This window comes from Pezoporus occidentalis, unplaced genomic scaffold, assembly GCF_034315485.1.
Source record: "Pezoporus occidentalis ecotype Australia unplaced genomic scaffold, CSIRO_AGI_Poc_V1 ctg88, whole genome shotgun sequence".
Classification (NCBI taxonomy): domain Eukaryota; kingdom Metazoa; phylum Chordata; class Aves; order Psittaciformes; family Psittacidae; genus Pezoporus; species Pezoporus occidentalis.
The window spans coordinates 1,534,962-1,554,810 of record NW_026916242.1 but is presented as its reverse complement, the minus strand read 5'-3'; the positions used below and the strand labels follow the sequence as shown (position 1 = coordinate 1,554,810).

Here is a 19,849-nt window from a genome sequence, read left to right as displayed (position 1 = left end):
GTATGTTACAAAAACGTGTATTTAGATGCTTATGTATATGAGGCTGTGTTCATGGTGGTTTACATGGTAAATCCTAGCTGGTTGACCATGTATTCTAAAATAATGTTTCTGCGTATCTACAGAAGGTGGCATTGAACAGAAATTTCTGTTGTGGGTTGACACGTTTATCTGTGTCCCCTGTCTTCTCCCCTTATCAGTCAGCCTGTTCATTAAAGATACAAGAGCTGAGCAAAAACTATTAAGTACTTTTACTGAAGGAAAAGTGTCCTTTGTTTGACCTTCATCTCTTTGCTTAGACGGGCAGCTCAATGGTTGAAGTTGAACTGAGTGCCTAAGGGTGAAAGATTGTAATTTAGTTTGAATTTCAGAGTTTAAATTACAGCAGCCTTACATAAGAAGAGGTCAGATATACAGATGGTAATTGCTGTAATGCAGCAACTTCAGCAGAGACAGCATACAGTATTATTTAGAATAAATATTAAGTAGATACTTAAGAACTAAATTTTTCATTACTAAAGCAAAACTGGTTTAAACCTAAATTTCTTTCCTGTATGAAAGGAAAAACTGAACCTGGTCCATCTTGTTAAGAAACAGCGTGTGCTCCAGAAGAATGTGTAGTTCAGACCCTCTGGGCTCTGGCTTTATTATTTATAGCAATACCTTTAGTTTAAAACAAGGACAAAAAAAACAAGTATCTTTTTACTACTTCACGGACAATGAACTGGGTATCTGCTTTGGGGTCTGTGTGGCAATAACTGAGTTTTGCTAGTTTTTGAATAGGTAAATAGAAGGACGGTTCTGTTCTTGATGCATGCACCTAACTTACAAAGTATAGTAGGAAGTAGTGTTTAGTCCTCACTATTGAGTGTTCAAATTCAGCTCAAGTGACCCTGTGTGTATCTGTGAATGTTTTGGGTTGTGGTTTTTCAATTCAGTGTACATGTTTATAGATTAAGGCTGTTCAGTAAGTTACAAGAATATGAAAATACCAAAATAATAAAATATTTCTGAATTGTCAAAATATTTTTTTCTTTTTCTTTTTAACTACAGCTTAACTTAAGTTTTACTGGAAGGACTTAATAAAAGCAGTAAATGCAAGTTTAATGAAACTAACACTTTCTGAAATACAAGGAGAAACTTGTAGTTTATGTTCAAGCACTGGAAAATGATATTTATGCATATATACCTTACCCTAGGAAAGACAACATTCAGTTAATAATAAGGCATCCTGTGGAGAATTCTGTAAAATACCACACATCAGCAGCATGTTTTGCCATTGTTCTTAGGTTTGGTATATGTTGCAGTTGAAAGGGAAATGACAGGTGGCAGGCTTCTGAAGCTGTTTCTTCAAATAACTGTTCAAGCTTTAGATCAAGAAGAATATTTTCAAAGGTTATTTAAGTAAAGTTGCCTTTCTGAATTCACTAAAAAAGGTCCGAGTTCCTTAATTCTGCATTTGGTTTGCTTTGTGCATTCTTTCTGCAGTCATTGCCTACCAGCATATATATCTAATTTGATACTGAAACTAAAAGATGCATGTTGACAGTGGTACACTTATTCATCTGCACACTTCTTGCACTAATGTTAAAATTAGAGTTCTGGAAGTATTTCCTATATAAACCTTACTTTTAAAGGGGGTTTATTTAATGCATATAATGGGATGGGATGCTGTGAAGTAATTTGGTTCAAAAATTTTGCTTTAAAAAGTTTTAAATCTAGGAACATAAAAGCGTTTCTCAGTACTGTTCAAAAATAAAAACGAAAATGCTGCAGTAACCTCTGTTCTGTTTCTAATAGCTTAGTCTTAGTAATAATACTTTTAGACTGTCAGACCATTAGATTAGGATTTTTATGTACAAACACAGAAGTCCTGACTGCATTTTAGTGCAGAACATTGCACGGTAGGTTACTCCACGGCTTATAAATATGCTAGCTACCTTTAGAATTATTAAATCGAAATGATGATGTAGCAAAAGCACAGCCTGCACTAAGGGAGCAGCAGGAAGACACCGCACATTCCCCACATGCACATTTCTGAAAGGCAAATAAAATTGCTCTTTGCAGTAGACAAGAATATAAGAGCTCTCTAGTGTTGCAGATACCTACATCTGTCAGATTGTTTGCATTTTACAAATAAGGGATAGCACATATTAATGAAATTATAGTTGATCCTCTGGTGGTTTTGGTATGTCTCCCATAAGATAATTTTGTGGCTGTAAAATACTTGTTTTAAAAGCCATGACACTTACTACACAGCATAAGTTTGTGCTGAAGTCAGGACTTAAGCGTGATCAGAAGTGGAAGTGGGTGTGTTTTGTCCAATTCTGGATTCTCAAAACCTGAAAGCCATTGCCATTTATGATCACATGCATAGAAGTAAATACAAGAATGTGAATTCATTTTTTAAAACTGTTGGAACTACGTGAGCTTTAAGGTCCTTTTCCACCCAAACTGTTCTATGATTCTGTGTAGTATTTCTGGTGAATTGAACAATTAGTATTAAGGTGGGGATAGGGATAAGGAGTAATTATAGTTAACAAAACCCAAGTTTTGAAAAATGTCCTATTTCCATAGGGTGCTAAGACACTCAGTGTTGAGCTCTGTGTAATCACCACAGCAGAACAGGAGGAGACCTAGAAGACAGATTGGGCTACAGCAGATTGGTGACTGTTAACTGGTGACTAGTTTTGCTGCTGTAAGCAGAGTGGTTTTCATTCATGCTTTCACAGTGTAAAATTGGTCTCTATCACTTGTACCTGCTGTTGATGGAGATAGAGCTCAGTACTTGAGTTCAAGTCTAGCTACAATTATAGACTGTAGCTCAGGCTGAAGAGGCAATTTGTACAATTCTGTGAGTACATGTTGTTTAATCTTGTAGATCTCAGTCCCAGAAAATTTACTGAAAGGTTGCCCACTGTTCCTCAGGAGGATTGCTAAGAAAATTGAGATTTCAGCAAAAGAGAAAAGTAGGGCCTAGAGATCTAATGGGATCTGGTGAATTCTCCTGAGGAAATGTGGAGAGGAAAAATCACTACAATTCTACCTGCTCTAGAATGGGGCCGGTGAAGTATAGCAGCATTTGTCGTCATGTTAACATAAACTCCATAGGAAAATAATACAGAAAAAAGTGCACTTTTAATTACATAGTTACAAACGATCATTTAGGTGCTTAAATTGTGCTGCTTGTACGCATTCAGTGACATTAAAAAGTTTTGGTAGCCATTTCTGTGTTGATTTGTAAATATTTGTTATCTATAAAAGCAATTGTTATTTCACAGATTTAATTATGTACTCATGTCCTGGCTGGGTTTGGTTTAGAATCCAGTAGTGGGGGTTTGATATTAGATACAAGAAAGGAGAAGCAAGGAGTTTCATCTCCATTACCTCCTTTTAATTTTCACCTACAAAGCTTGTTTTAAATCCTTTGGGAAGAAAGAAGAATGTAACCTAATTTTTGTGAGGTGCTTATGTAAATAAAACTGTTTTGCTTGACTTCAGAGCCTGAGAGGACTTTTTAAACCCTCATTCTTTTATAAATTGTTTCAGGTACTATATTATAGTTGTGTTTGTGCTTAAGGGGTGGTGTAAATGATGATAGAAGTTCTTTGATCTACCTAGATTTAAAAACAAAAAAACAACACAGATTGTTTGGGATGGGAAATAGAAGCTAAAATAAAAAGAGAAAAAAGGATTGGTATTAAAAAAAGGGTATGGTATAGTCTCATTTCAGAGAATTGTCGCATTTACCTTTTTTCCTGTTCCATTTCTAGGAAACCTTATTTTCCTTGTGTTAGTTTCCCCAAAAAACATTTCAAAGCCCTTCTCCTGCAGTCTGTATGTAGGCGATAATAATCCTTTAAATATACAAAAATATTGCAAACGTTAAACATTTTCCGAGAGAAGGTAAGTTCTAAAATGAAGGTTTTAGTCCTCCTGTATTCGTGAGGTCCACTAAATAGGTACTCACTCAAAAGTGATTTTCAGGATTATATAGCTGGATTCATATCTGGAAGTGAAGGGGTAGAAGCTGAAGTATGCTTCATGTCCTTGCAATGATTTTTTAGGAACTTTAATTTTCCAGTATTTGTATGAATGTAACTTAGCCCAGATGGATTAATCATTGCCAGAAAAGATGGTAGGATATGCATTTGCTTACATCTACGGCACCCAATTAGTTGTATCTATCAGTAATCAGTAGCTTCATCTGATGTAACGTTTGGACAAAATAAAATCTGTAATATCACCAGGTACCTGGAGGAAATCACTGCTGATCAGGATTAAGATGAACAAACGGAGCAGTGAAAAATTACTTGCCCTGTACTTGTTCCATTCACTATGGCTGCCAAGTCATTTCTGAAAGCCAAGAAATATGTTGTATGTTTTGGGGTTTTGTACTTTTTGTATAGTGCTTGCTTTTCATTTGAGAAGCATCATTTCAAATAACTAGAGATTCTGTAATCAGTGTATTTGCTAAAAATACCAAGTGTTTAAAGATTACTTTCTTTGTTTTACAGAACACTTCAACTGCATTATAAAAGTGCTGTTCACTTTATTGTATACTCAAGCCTTGGCAGCACTTTCTGTTAAATGCAGTGCTGAAGATAGGATGGCATGGAAAGAGTCAGGAGCTCTCAGAAAGGTTGGTTAATTTATTAAAACATTTATGAAATCTTGCTTATGTATTTCAGGTAGGAATGTAACAGATTCTTCTGCTTTGCATGTAGTAATTTGCTTCTGCTTCACAAAAATCCAGTATCTTGTTTCTCTTTTTAGAAGGTTTTGGTGTGTGATGAGACTAAAAGCTTCACAATGAATATCTAGTTCCAGAACTCAGCTTCAGGCTTGAGGCTGTATCTCTATAGTTTCAGCCTTGAGGTTTTTTTGCAATGGTATCGAATAAATGCAGCTTTCCTTCCTGCCAAATTGAAGCCTTCCTAGACAAACTGTGGTTTGATCTGATGTGTTCCTTTACAGGGAAAGCACGCAAACTTGTTAGTCGGGGAAAAAACCTCTTGTCTCTTTCTTATTTATTTATGCTGTTTGTGGTTAGCCATATAAATTTCTCTCAGTATGTGGTTTAGAGTGCTCATGTGGTGAAGAGACAGAGAAGGAAATTCGTAGATTAGGCAGGTAGATATCTTACTATCATTTCATTGCCTTTTGGTATTATTTACAAGGAAAGTGAAGGCACATCTTGCTATTCCACTTCAGCTGATTGAGTGCCAGTTCCCACCAGAAGACACAGTTCCCTGCACTGGCATTCATTTAATCCTTCAGTTAGTTTTCTGCTGCATGGACTGATTCCCCAGAAGGTCAGAAGAATGCTAATGCCAGACTTAAGGGAAAGGATGAAAGTGTTGGGGCCAGGAGGAAGAATACCCTTTCAGACAACAGCTGGGCCTTAAGATTGTGTTGGCTGTAACATGAAATGCACGCTGAGAAGCATAACCTGCTTTTCACATAGAAGTTAGATTTGTCATCCTGGTCAGTGACAACTTCAAGGTATTAAGCACAAATTATCTGCTACTATGCAAGGTTTGTTTGTTTTCTGGGGTTGCATTAAGCATTGAGATCATTGGGCAGTGCTGCATTTTGTTAGCTCCCTCTCCATCCTCTTCTTTGAATATATTTTCTTAGAATTTCAAGAACATTTCCTTGAGATTCTTGCTGCTGAGGGGGTGTTCAGTTTTTCTCTTTATGTAAAGGTTTCCCAAGTGATAGATAATTTTGCAGTTTGAAATTTGTGGTCTAAATAGATTAAAATGTTAGCATCTTATATTCTTTCATAGCCCATATGATAAACATGGACTACATTTTTTGTTGTAGAAGAGGTTGGAGTTTATTTGAACACATGTTTACAATGCTTAATTTTTTTGTCTACAGTGACAGGTTTTACTGTATGAAAATACACTTAGGGTGTCTGGTAGGTGGGCTTGCTACCTATTAGTTCTAAGAACTTCGCTAAGAACTTCTCTTACAGAAGCATGTGAAAGCATTTGCTTCACATAAAGAGCTTTGTACTTGAGGCTTGCAAATTATGCTAATGGCTCAGATAATGGATTTATGAAGTAACCATCTGTCTTGATACCGAAGAGCCCATTTTAGTGGAATTTTTACTAGTGTGCTTGTCTTTGGATGAAAAGGCTGTGTGGGAAATAGCACATTAAACAAAAAAGTATGTTATTGTGAATGGGTGCTGTGGTTTAGTGTAATGCAAATAACAACAGAGTAACTTCTGTCAGTGATAATCTGCCCCATGTGCAGAGGCTTTGCAGAAGTCCCACATGCAAGTTTGCCTTTCCCCAGTTGTCTTTCCAGCTTCCTGCTCTTCCTCCTGCATAATGTTGCTGCCTTGACCTATGCGTTTGCAAGTGGCCTCTGAGCACAGAGGACTGGCATCAGTAATCACACAATTTCCTGTGCCTCTCTCCCAGCCCTTCGGCAGCCCTTTTCTTCTTGAGCCTGGCCATAGGCCTCAGATGAATTCCTTCTCTTTGCATGTCATGAGGGAAGTGGGATTTTAGTTTAGGAATCCAAGTTTTTTCTTTAAAGTTTCTTGAGATCTAACTGATTTAAAATGTATGGTTCAGGCTGGCTTTTTCTTACGTGCTTGATAATACTGACATTTTGATCCCAGGATGACTGCATCTTACTTAATTTCTGTCTGTGGATAATGCTAAGAGGCTCTATTTCAGTTTGGTATTCCAGACATTAAAACACGAACTGAAGTCTTGTCTTTGTATTCACACCAAATGATCAAACAACTATAGGAGTTTGATTTCTCAGTAGGGCTGAGAGGTGGATGTTCTACTTCTGATTCCCAACTTCACACTCACTGTCTTTGCAAGAAGACATACGGTGTCATAAGAAGTACACTGTAAACGTCTGTGGAGTAAACTTCCAGGAATAATGTAGATAAAAGGTTTGTCCTAATTGCTAATTTCAATATGTGTTGCCTTCTGGCTCTTGGACTATGAGCATGAACAGTGAGTCTGCCTTCCCAATGCTGAAAGGTGAAGGCCCCATCTAAAATCAATAATTTTAACTGATGTCAAAATGCACTAAAGAAAGCAACTGATGAATTATGTACATTGTTATGTACTGAAGTCTTTATAGGTCTAATCCCACCTAGCTGCTTTGGAATTGTTTTAAAGAAGCCCAGTAATGCTCCTCTCTGTTACTGTTTTTTATGTTCTTGATACACTAACAGAGCTCAAAATTCGCACCCAATCATGTTATTCCTGGGTAGGATTTATTATGACTTGAAACAAACATGTTTATGTGAATACTGCTTTCTATTTCTGATGGCTTTCTGTAATCGTTGCCTTTAAACGTAAATATTGTGGCACAAAGCTTAGTGGCTATTTATTCTTTCAACTAAATATTTCTTTCCATCTATAGTAGATATTGTTCATTCCAAACATAACTTTCCATTTTATGATAGACTCATTTCAACTTAAAATACATAGCAAGAGTTTTGGAGCTCATTCTGGTTGGTACATTTCAGAAAGTTACTACTTTTTGTAATTAGTTGTATTAGAATTCAAGTTCTGTCAAAACATGATGTATCCATGAAGTGATTCTTCCCAATTGTAAAGTATGCATTTTTATACTCACAGAAAAAAACAATGGAAATTCAACATTTTAAAAATGTTTTCATGTAACACTCACTTTAGACCACATGCAGCTGAAGTAGCAATTCCCATTTCACTCTGTGACGTAAATACAGTCCCTTTGGTAGAATTTATTTTTTTTTTTCTAAAAACAATATGTATCTTCGCAGGTCAAAATCCGTGTGCTGAACAAAAGGAAATGTACTTTGTTGCTGTTACTTTTACCAGGAGCCTTTTCTCCTTTTCATGACCAATGCATTTTGGGTTTCTTTCCTTCTTATTTACAGAATACATCCAGTGGAGAAAAATCTTGGGAAGTGTTGTTGGGTCATGTGATCAGTGAGCTGTCTAAGGGGAAGATGTATGAAGAGGGAGAGACTGAAGAATTAACAGTGGTATTGGCAAATCTCTTGAGAAGTTATCCAGCATGACCCGTTTCTGTCTCTTATTTAAGTTTTTCAGCTTTGTTGTTAAAATGATTTTTCTCTGATCTTGCTAAAGACTACAGTACAACTCCTCATTTTCCAGATCAAAGCACATCCCTTTGGGACAGTTTGCCTGTGCAAATCTTTCTTTTACTAATATCGTATGTGGCCAGTGCTGTGCTGGGGAATTTATTGACAAATACTTCTTTATGATTGTGGGTTTTAATCATATGTATGAAAGACCTTTCAGAAACTTGGAAAACTGAATATTTAAGTAGGAAAAAACATTTGTCAAGGGGGAGAAAAACCCACAGTTATTTCAGATTATTAGTGAAATGCTGGCCTTTGGAATATGTTTTTAATGTAGTAGCTTATATAGTATGCTAAAAACCATTTGTTTCATATTGGAGTTTCTTACATGGCAGACAACTTATTTGGGGCAAAATTCAGTAATTGCTTCCTTCCTCCATAGGTAAATCCTGATTCTGTAGAGTGCTATCTGCAGCAGTTCTGCCTGCCTTTCCTCAGGATTGCAAGCCTTCTTCAACACCATCTTTTTGGAGGAGATTTACCTAGTTGCCAGGTACAGATTGAGAGGGGCACACTCAGATGTTTCCATTTAAAAGCTAGAGATCAAAACTTAAGATTTTAAGGTATCTTTTTCATAGTATATATTTTCTATCCTAAGATTATTTTTTTTAATCATTTAATAGCATTGCTCTGCAGCATTGTTTGTTTTCTATAAATTTGTTTTCAAGGCAGTTTTCCTGATTTCTGATATTCTTAAAATTCAGTACATAGATGCTTATTTATCAGATTGTAAATCCCTGTCTTATAACATGCCAGCATACTTCTAAAACTTGTCCAGCATTGGCAGAGATGGCATAATTTTCACACAGACTGGAATTCAGCCCTGCTTTTGCTTAATGCCTGTTAATGTCGACTTTATTCTCAGAGGTGTTGCATCATCGGACAGTAATGTTTAAGTTCCATGGTTGATTTAAGTACAGTTTGCTGCAGGTCAGCTCCCTCAGTTCCTTGTTTCAAAATCATCTCATCTTTAAAACCAGCTACAAGCCAGTTTGGAGTGATAAACAGGAAGAAAGTTATTGGGGAGTTTGGAATTTTCTTTTTTTGTTTGTATTTTTTGGATTTGTGTGGGTTTTGGTTGGGGTTTTGGGAGGTTTTGGTTTTTTTTCACTGACTAGTTTTCCTGCATTTTGAAAATTCAGTTTACGGTACTCTGGAAAAATTCAAAGGTTTTCTGTGTCTCTAAACATGATTATTAGCATCATTGTACCAGAACATCTTTACTTTTGTGATTGGAATAGATAGATTTTTAATAAACTATTTAAACATTTAGAGCGTATGCATTAATCTAAGTCTCTCTGGTTTCATGCCCAAAAGGAAGATGAAGAATTCACAGTTCTTGCAAGCTGCCTGGGTCTATTACCATCTTTTCAGTCGGCTCATCAGTTCACCAGTGCCTCTTGTCTTGATTGGCCAGTGCCAGCATTTGACATGATATCACAGTGGTGCTCAGAATTGGCTTCATTTGGAGACAGACATCCAGATCAAGTAAAGGTATGTAGCAAAATTACTTCTTCCAAAATAGCCCTGATGTGGCAGCAGCTATTTGTTGCTTGATTCACTATGCACATATACTACTGTCCTGGATATGGATCTGAGAACCTGACTTGTAAATGAGAGAGAAATTTTACTCAGAAATATTAGTTAGTGGATGTGGGATGGATTGGTTAAAAATAGGAATAAGAAAACCTGTCTGTTTTTTTTTTTTTTTAAATATGATTACTGGAGACAGAAAATAGAAATGCTATTCTTAGATGATATTAAGTGTATCCATGTCTTCTGCACCTGAAGCCTGTAAAAGGCATGTAGTTGAAACTTTGACTTTTAAAAAAATAAGTACCAGAAGCTTTTTCTTGCCTGTAAGATGTTACTGATATTTTTGAGCATCTTCAGTTGCAATACTGAAAAAGATCAACAAATAAAAGCATTTTTAGTAGTCAACTGATAAAAGATTGCACATCATGTATGAAAGGTAAAGTAACACAACAAAGACTTGAATATGATTGGAGTATCAGTTGTGAAATGGAAATGTTTCAACATTACTCATGGTTTATATGAAGAAGGTGCCTCTCAACAATTCGAGTTCCCTTCTCCTAAGTTGATGGTGTCAGAGACAAGCCAGATGCATTCTTTACTCTGCAAAATTATCTGCATCTGCCTTTGCATGCTTGCAGGCATGAGTTAGGCTATTGTGAATGAAAATTTGAATACTCAGATTAATCTCAAAATACAGTTGCTGACAATCTGATACGCATTTGAAAGAGACTGCAGTGAAACTGATAGCATTCTTTCCGTGATTGAAAAGGAACCAGCTACATGTTAGGTTCTGAGGTCTCTCTTAAAAAAATGTCATGTTCAGAAACATCTGTGGGAAAAGGCTACTGTCTGTTTCACACCCATTGCAAAAGATGAGATGTGACCACAGCTGGGGAGGGTGTTCAGCCAGATCAGTTTTGACTTCTAAATGGAGGAGTGAGAGATTTTTAAACTGCAGGCTTCCTTTCTTAGAAAATACTAGGGCATATGTTAATGTTCAGAACTAATAAATTGTTCTTATATTATTTGTAGGCTTTGCTTATCCAGGAACCTAAGTGGGACTTGCCACGCCTCCTTCAGTTGCCTGAGAATTATAATACCATTTTCCAGTATTATCACAGAAAGACTTGTACTGTTTGTACCAAGGTTCCTAAAGATCCTGCTGTTTGTCTAGTTTGTGGTACTTTTGTATGCCTGAAAGGACTATGCTGCAAACAACAGAGTTACTGTGAATGTGTTCTGGTAAGAGAGAGATAATTCACATTCTATAATTGATTCTCACTCTCTTGTATAGCTTTTAACTCCATTGCTCAGTTTTGGTGGTTTCTTTCCAAAATGTGCTTATATAATCATAGGATAGTTCAGGCTGGAAAGGAACCTCTAAAGGTCATCTAGTCCAACTCCAATGTTTAGCACTTATTTCTGGTAGATGGGCCTACACTGGATTCTAAAGAGTAATTTAATTCACATTTTTAAGCCCACAGCCTATTTGAGGAATTCTTGCAAAGCCGTTGTTTGTATTGTTGATGCATGGTTTTGATTCATAACCAATGGAATTTTGTCTACATTCTGACTGCTTATTATTTTAATTTTCCTGTTTTGTTTCCTTGCTTTCTGTGTACACAAGAATATCAGTGTATGGTTTGTTGGGGTTTTCTTTTTTTCCCTTTTATAGAATATTTTCTGATATACCCGACCATCTACTAGTGATCTACAGACTATAACTAGATAAAGAGCATTTTAAAGTCTTTGACTTTAATTCAGCAGCAAAGTTTTCTAGTCAGCATATCCATAAGTTTTTTCAGGAACCTCAGTTGGACAGCATCTAGTATTGTTTTCCTGTCTGTGATAAAGGTTTGCTTTAATAGCTGTTCCGTTTCCTACCATAGGACAGTCAGTAGTAGAAGGCTGGAACTACTTGGACTTTATAAAACTGAGGGGAATTTGGTTTTTGTTTGGTTTTGGTTTGTTTTTTTTTCCGAATGAGGCATAAAATCAGAAGAAATGTCAGAGGGATCTTGGATACTATTTGAAATTGTTTGAACTTGCCTTTCTCTCATGCTGCTAATGTGGACAGGATTTTAAATAGAACTTACAGCTGTATTTAAGGTGTCAAGCTTCTTGAAAACAAAGTTATAAAAAAAAGGAATTAAAAATCTATATACTTAAATTTCATTATAGGTTATGCCTCTAATTGTAATAACATTGTATAGGAAGAGCACGTTTTTAATTGCTAAAATAAATTTGTTATAATACAGATCATGCTGTTCATAGAGATGGGTGACACTGAAGTTTAAGCAAAATTACTAAAAGAATTTTTTTTACTAGACTTGTAGAGCCATAGACTAGGTCTGTGAGCATGGACAGAGAAAGCAAATGCTTAGTAATACAGACTATTGTAAAAGAGATTAAGTTTTTCTGAATAGTTTCTCTTATTCTTGCCATCTATGAAAAATATTTGGCCATGCCACACAGTTTGTTACTACAACAACAAATCCAAAATACCACAGAGAATTTTTTTTCTCATTTTTGTTAGGTAATTTTATTTTTGCATGATAACAAATATCCTCCCTTTTTGAGCAGGAAACCATTTTGTTGTTATGGCAGCACAAGACATGGAATTTTAGTTTGCCTGGAGAGTTCTGGGGCAGGCTAACCTTTTGCAAACTCTTATTAAATAATGTGTATATGTTATTTCAAGCAAAACGAATTACAGTTTTGACAGATACTAATAGAGTCTTTGCACTCTTACCTTTTTGAACCATATTGTTACAGCATTCTCAAAACTGTGGAGCTGGGACAGGAATATTTCTTTTGATTAATGCATCTGTAATCATCATCATACGAGGTCATCGTTTCTGCCTTTGGGGTTCTGTTTATCTAGATGCACATGGTGAAGAAGACAGAGATCTTAGGTAATGTTTTCATTACAAGTATGTTTTATTGTTGCTCCTCTGTATAGATCAACTTTTATGTTATGCAATAACAGATTATAATAACTACCTTCCTTGACTGGAAAATCCCCATTTACTGCAAGTTGGACTGACTCTTTGTTTTTGTTTTTGCCCAAAGCTGGTGTAATCATGATCACTGACAGATGATTCCTATTGACAGTTTCCTATTCTCAATGACAGTCAATTCTTGGTGTTGCATAGGGAAACACTATTTCTCCCAAAGTTGTTGTTTGCTCTCAAACGATGCAGTTGAATCCTAATGTAGGGAAGGAGTGCAGCTTCCAAGCTACACAAGCTTGAGGGAACAAGAGATGCTTTCAGGTTTCTACTATCCAGAAGGGAGGAAGGGAAGACCCAACAGTTATCCTTTTATAAGCAAAACCAAAAGCCCCTCACCAATAAAAATGCAGGCTTCCCCCGGGGAAAAAAGTTGTATGACTGTCATGTGTTGATTATGTAATGAAGTTTTACACTTACTTGGCCTATTAACTATTTGTATTTCTTTTTTTATCCCTTTTCCTACAGGCGTGGTAAACCTCTCTACATATGCAAGGAAAGATACAAAGTGCTTGAGCAGCAGTGGGTGTCTCATACTTTTGATCATATCAATAAAAGATGGGGGCCACACTATAATGGCTTGTAAATCATCATCTACACGCCAATTCATTGCTGTCACCATGAACAAATGCATCTCGACTGACAATAGCTTTAATTGAATGAGAGTTTAGCTCTTTGCCTCGGGGTGAAGTGTGGTCTGGGCATAAAAGGGAAATGGAACTTTGTCAACACGTGAAATTTTAGCAAAATTAGCTGCTGTTGCTATTAAATAATGATACGATAATTTGAAATTAAACCCTCAGAATGGTGTGAGCAATCTGATTGCACTCCGTAGTCCATTTTTCTTCTTTTTTTTAAAGCCCATTATTGTTAAGAAGCACAAATTTTACTTACAGTTGTTTAGAGGCTCCAGGGATAGTTGTCAAGTTTTCATTTTTTTCTGCATGGAGTTGTTTTTAGCAATTTCTACTGCAACAGTATATATGTCTACTTCATCTACTAAATATGTTGGATAAATTTCTTGGCCTTTTTTGTGTTGGTTTTGCGGTTTTGCTTGATAATGCGTTTGTAATTAGGGTTTGTAAAAGAGTTGTGAGACTGCATGGTTACAATTGGTCTGGAAGTTTTAAGTATTTCACTTATCATGAGAGGTCTATTGAAATATTTCAGGCATTACTGAAAACTTATGCATTCTCAGGAATTCTTTTTTTTTTTTTTTTGTCTCCATAAATAAGTGAAATAGCTGTAAATTAGGTATCTATTGCTCTTCATGTAATCCAGAACATATATTCTTATTCTTTTCCAGCAAAGAGACTTTTTTTTTTTCCATATAAATTGAATAAACTGTTAGTGATAACACATACAGAAATTGCTGTATATAGAGAATTTGTATGGCGCCCAACATAGCGGATCACAGTTACAAGCCTACCCACCATAAGCCTGCCTGTCATTTCAAGCCCAGATGTATGTTTCAGAATGATTGGATTGGAAATGTGCAGGCTATTCTGCAAATGAAACATAATTTTGCATCTTTCCCGCCATTTCAGGAGGTTCTTCTACATTGTATTTGTTTAAAGTAATCACTGTTCTTTCTGCTTGGTTTCCTAAAAGGGAAAAAAACAAGAGATAGCCTAGATGAACAACCAATGCATGTGCAGCCTCACTCGATGAATGCCAGAACAGTTCATGCTTAGAGGTCTAAAAAAATTCATGACAGCAGGCATGACTGGGCTAAACCCCACCGTGTAAGTAGGTAGGAAAGATTATAATTAAAATCTGGTATGTAATATATTGCTACTAATGTTTTTCACAAGCGTTGGACATTTGCTGGCTATTTCATACAGTACTACCAAGCAGTCCTGGTAGTTTCGACTTTCATAGCTTGCGTGTAAGATAAAATTTATATGTGTAAAATAAACCATCTTATGATAAAACCACATATACAATGAAAGCAGTTCCCCAGTGGAAGTCCTTATCTAGTGAAAAGTGTGTAGGGGAAATAAAATGACTGTATAGCAATCATGGAGAATGGACAGAAGGAAAAGTAAGTAAATACAATGAGTTTTTCTGGATACCTGCAATTCAAAAAAAACACAATAAAGGATGCTGGGTTTTATACATACATATAAATATATATCTTTCAAAAGTATTACAGTACTTCCTGTAAGAGTAGAATTATTCTGTTTCACCAACTAAAAGGCTGTGTCTTTTCCAAAATATTACTTTTTTGATACTGTATTATAAGTTCTGCCTGTAATATTTTTGCATTGCTCATTATGAGTATCAGGCCATTTTGTAAGTGTGGTTAAAGAGCAAAAAGAATCTTTACATCTCCAGCATAACATTATTACAGGGCTCATGAACTTGAGTAATCTATAGTTTGAAGCTCCAATGCTATATTCACAAGAGATAATGTACCCAGAATTTGATTACTGTGTTTTATTTAAAATGGAATGTTCTCTGGTTGTGCATATGGATGTGAAGTAAAACTATTAGCCTTAACTTTAACATTTGGGTATGTCATAGTGTTTATTTTAGTACTGGTGAATTAGTCACCAGTCAACTTAAAACCAACAACAAAAAAATCACTTGGTGGAAAAATTGTACTTGAACATCCTTGCATGCTGCTAAACAAGAATTTTTATTTCCCCCATAACTTTTTTAATCCTCCTTTGTTAAGCTAACCTTGAAAAATAACAGGTCCAAACTAGAGTGGTGTGTGCGTGTATTACTCAAATGTTCTGGTGTGATATCCTGTATGAATGACCATTTAAGTACAGTACATTACTGTAGAATCTAAATCTTTATAACACATCAGAAGAGTATAAAACTAGGAATACAATAATCAACAATTGTAAGATATGTTAATAAAATTCTACTGTCAATCTGAGTGTTCGTGAAATTTTTTTCTCTACCACAGTCATCCCAAATATGATTGTCACTCAGTTTACTCAATAGCCAGGCCGTTATTTAAAAGTCAGAAGCTTATGCATGCAAAGTACTTTGCATAGAGAGGAATCTGGTATGTTTTCTTTTTGTTACTTAGACACAGTCATGTATTTTGTATTGGTAATTTGGATTATTTTATTGTTCTCAACTATAACACTTAAGGTTGTGCTTAGTTTTATGCTAGCTCTTGCAGTATTGCTTCCCTAAACTGCCAAAATTAAAATGCTGAGTTGAGAAACTGTATTGCTGGGAAAATCGTGCTTGAGCTTCTCTTCTGTCAGTCTGTTTCTGGAGTTAACTATTACTTCAAGTTGATGAATGTACATATTTATGTATTAAATTTCTCCTTTTTTCTGACCTTTGAGAAATGTGGTGAAACAGTCTTGTTTTGACCTTGACCTTTGGATAATAGCATTTTTTCTTAGTGGCAGCCTGAGATTTTCAGTGACTACTTGCATCACCTCTGCAGTGGGAATCTTGCATAACTCACAGCATTTCACAACAAAGCACAATTTTTCCTTTAAAAAGAGAATCTTTCTCTACAGTATCCAATGGATGTTATTCTTTACTTCAGACTCCCATACAATCAATTTGAGCTGTGAGTATAGCTGCCAGAGGAGACAGTGCGGTTTGTGCTGATCTTGGTATGATTTAGATCCATTTTTCACCTAACGCAGATTCTGCAGAACTGCTTTACTTTTTTTTCAGAGGTGGGGGTAATGATGAACGTAGATAGGATTGACAGGACAAGGGGTAATGATTTTTCAACTGAAAGAGGGGAGATTTAGATCAAAGAAGAAATTCTTCATTATGAGAGTGGTGTGGCACTGGCACAGGCTGCCCAGAGAAGCTGTGGCTGCCCCATCCCTGGCAGTGTTCAAGGCCAGGTTGGATGGGCCTTTGAACAATCTGGTCTAGTGGAAGGTGTACCTGCCTTTGGCAGAGGGGTTGGAACTGGATGAGCTTTAAGGTCCCTTCCAAACCAAACCATTCTGTAATTCTGTGAAATTATGATGTTTGCGAAGTAAGAAAGCCACTGGGATGAGCTGACCCAGCGTATGGAGGTTTACAGCTTTCAAGTGTCAACTGCAGGATACGACGGTATGCATGTAATCTTAGGATACTGCCGGTGCTCAGTGCAGTCAGTGAGATCCATACTGCTCATCTGAAGGCCATGCTGCATGAATACCTGCTTTTGGGAGGACAGTGCCCAAGCACTTCCTCTCATGTTTTCTCAGGTGGGCAGTTGTTTGCCTGAAAGTGCACTTACACTAGGAAGAGCCCCAGCTGCTGTGGGTTCAGCCTTGTGATTTACCCTGCCTCTTGTGCCACTGTGGCATCCTGTCACCATGGTTGTGATCGTCCTAGGTTGGACTGTTAATTCCTGGAACTGGATGTCCTTAAGTAGGAAAAGCATATTCTCAATGAAGTCAAACACTTCGTGAATTCTTAGCTGTATAAATGGCCAAGGTGTTTTAATAAATTAAAAAAATCATGTTAATTGATAGATTTATCTTTTTTTATTCAGTTTGTAATTTTTACTTTCTTACCTCCAGTACTGTTCAAGAAATTTAACATTGCGTTTCTTTGAAATACTACCGAGAAAGCAAAATTGAATCTTAGGTTAATCTTACTACCCTGAAAGATGATTTTTGCAAGGCATGCTTTTGCATGGTACAGGAAAATATGGAACACCCCCACCTCCCCCTCCTGCAATCTTTTGAAAAGCCTGTTAAATTTAGCTGTAAGTCCCAGTTAAAATGCCTCAAAATGAGCTTTCATGAAAGCACCATTACTTGAAAAGCCATTTCCTGTAATTCTGTCACTTGAGGTACAGCAGGCTACTCTCTTTAATTCATGAAAATGGGAGCTGGTTGCATAGAAACCCCTCACATCATTGAACGATGTACCACCCAGTAACCAACTTTTATTATTCCTTTTTGCCTTTATCTCTTATATGTACCACATGGATGGTAAAAATGGTAAAACTTTCCACTTCCACTGAGAAACAAGCTTTTTTTCTCCCCCCCTCCCCCTGTATTGCCTGCTGTTACAGAGCATGAATTTTCTGGGAGAAAACTTTTCCTGTAAAATCAGGCTCCCTCAGTCAGTTTGTTAAATTGCCTACATCATCTGTTATGCAATACATCTGCCATCATAGGTCTGCTTTGAACTTATAACTCCTCAACTTCTTAATAATTTAGACTGAAAACGATTCTGGCTTATTCCTCATGGTTGGAGTTTCAATCTTTTTAGGCTTCAACCAAAAAAAGCAAAAGCAAGATACCTTTCAGAGATTAAATCGGGGGGGGAATGAGGAGGGAAGTGGAGAAGTATTGTTTCCTTCATTTTAACAATAGTTCTAAGTGTTAGGCACATATACTGTCTCTATGCTTTGGCCTTAAATGTGGTGACCAAATGTGCCACATTAAAGTAGAGTGGAACTGCATACTGAAGCACTTACCAAATCGGAACAATATGTTCTCAGGGATTATGTGTAAGCACTGGCAAGTACCTAAAGCACATAATGAGCCTTTGTCTGGTTTTCAGGTGTCAAAGAATATCCTTTGCACCTGGCTCTTGAAGCCATTAATACAGTTTGCTGTAAGAAGTGTTGTTTTCCTTCTGTTTCTTTGAAAAGCTGGGGCTGTCTCCTTATAACCTTTTTCACATCTTTGTCGTCTCTCCATATCATATATGCAACTACCTTGTTTTTGTAGTATTCCACAAGAGAACAATCCTAAAACAGCTGGAGAGCCCCCTGCAACTGTATAATGATACTTTGCAAATAAAACTGCATTCTCTTGGAGCACTTCATACAGAGATACCCAGGGGTACAGCTTGAAAATAGGTTGTAGAAGCTGTGGCTGCTTTCTTCCTCTCTGGTGGTAGTCACTGTAGATTTGTTATACATCAGCTTTGAAAACTTAAAACCAACTTTGCATTTTTTCAAGGTACAGGTATACTGTCTGTGTTCTAGGACAGTTTCCCAGTGCTCTTGAGAAAGTTAACTACAAAGCTGCTGCTTTAATCTGAGAGCTCTGCACCAAAGTACTTCCTGAGAATCACTGGTGTGAAGTTATGTGTCATATAAACTATAGACATGCACATTTGTTAAACTAAGATTTTCAGGGCATCTGAAGGGACTGTTAAGTATTGTTTCATTTAGGTGCTCTTGCCGTTTGTTTTATCCTGTTGGTTTTGTCTCACACTGAACTTGTAAGCTCCCTTAAGACAGGGAATGCCTCCTGTTTGGTTCACTAGGTAAATGTAAGTGCTGCTCTCAAATGGTAAATAACTGGTGCTAGAGGATTTCAGGTAGTAGGATCTGCCATAATCAAAGAAATATAAATGTGTACAGGGGACTTAAGTGAGATTCAGCCCTTTCATGCTTCACTTTCATGCTTTCTGCATATTTTCATGCTCTGCTGCCTCCAACCTCAAATGTCCTTTCCATACAGATATTTTGGCAGTAATCAAAATCACCAGGAAATTAAAATTGGTTTGTTTCCCACAGAAACCTGTGACTCTGGACACACTGATAGATACCTCCTCAATAGCTCTACTTCATGGGTTGGCGTTTTTTTTCTTGTTTTGATGTTGTTTCACGTTTTGTTTTGTTTTCCCCTGCCAGAAGCTGCTATCTCAAGAAACAGATATATTCCAAGAGTCAAAATGCCTGTTGCCTTTCATGAGACTAGTGCTGTATTTGTACAATTGATACTTTCCAGCAGGTGACTGATGTCATTCAAATAACCTTCAGATACGTGGCTATTCAGAAATGGCTCATACTTTCACTTTATCCCTACTTGGATTTGTTTTTCTTAATAGCAAGATAATAGCAAGATTTCATGCAGAAAATTTTCCTTGTACAAGGAAAAGAGGTTTGCTTGGGTTTGGTTTTGTTTGTTGGGTTTTTTTTTAATATATAAATTAGATCGGCACTATTTTAGTGACACCTATTTCACAGACTGGGATTCTTTGTATTTAAATTGTGGGCAGAATTAGGGAATATTACTCAGTTTATTACGTATATTTTTACAATTCTTGGATGTCTAAAGAAACAAGTAAGAAATCCGAAACAATCTCAAGCTGAGGTGCTACAGTAACGCTGCTCTTCTGTGTGAGTATTTCTAAGGATGCTGCAATACATTTTTTCACTGATTGCTGCAGGGCTGCGTTGCATCTGGTCCTCAGAAACATGTCACAAGACATGTTACATTGG

The 19,849-nt window shown here is 36.6% G+C and overlaps 1 protein-coding gene across 10 annotated transcripts in view; it reads left to right on the top strand.

Annotated features, from left to right (window-relative positions):
* The window catches only part of UBR3 (ubiquitin protein ligase E3 component n-recognin 3), a 109,566-nt gene extending 94,006 nt beyond the window's left edge, over positions 1-15,560 (top strand). For 8 of the 10 annotated variants that reach the window (XM_062604711.1, XM_062604710.1, XM_062604709.1 and 5 more), the window contains 7 exons: positions 4,515-4,639; positions 7,901-8,008; positions 8,511-8,621; positions 9,446-9,622; positions 10,697-10,906; positions 12,440-12,579; positions 13,144-15,560. In XM_062604711.1, the coding sequence (XP_062460695.1) occupies positions 4,515-4,639; positions 7,901-8,008; positions 8,511-8,621; positions 9,446-9,622; positions 10,697-10,906; positions 12,440-12,579; positions 13,144-13,261 (989 nt within the window). In that variant the 3' untranslated portion in view covers positions 13,262-15,560. Of the gene's footprint in view, positions 1-2,574; positions 3,710-4,514; positions 4,640-7,900; positions 8,009-8,510; positions 8,622-9,445; positions 9,623-10,696; positions 10,907-12,439; positions 12,580-13,143 lie in introns of those variants that run through there. The other 2 variants (XM_062604706.1, XM_062604713.1) reach the window with 2 other exon arrangements.
* Positions 15,561-19,849: the final 4,289 nt, after the last annotated feature.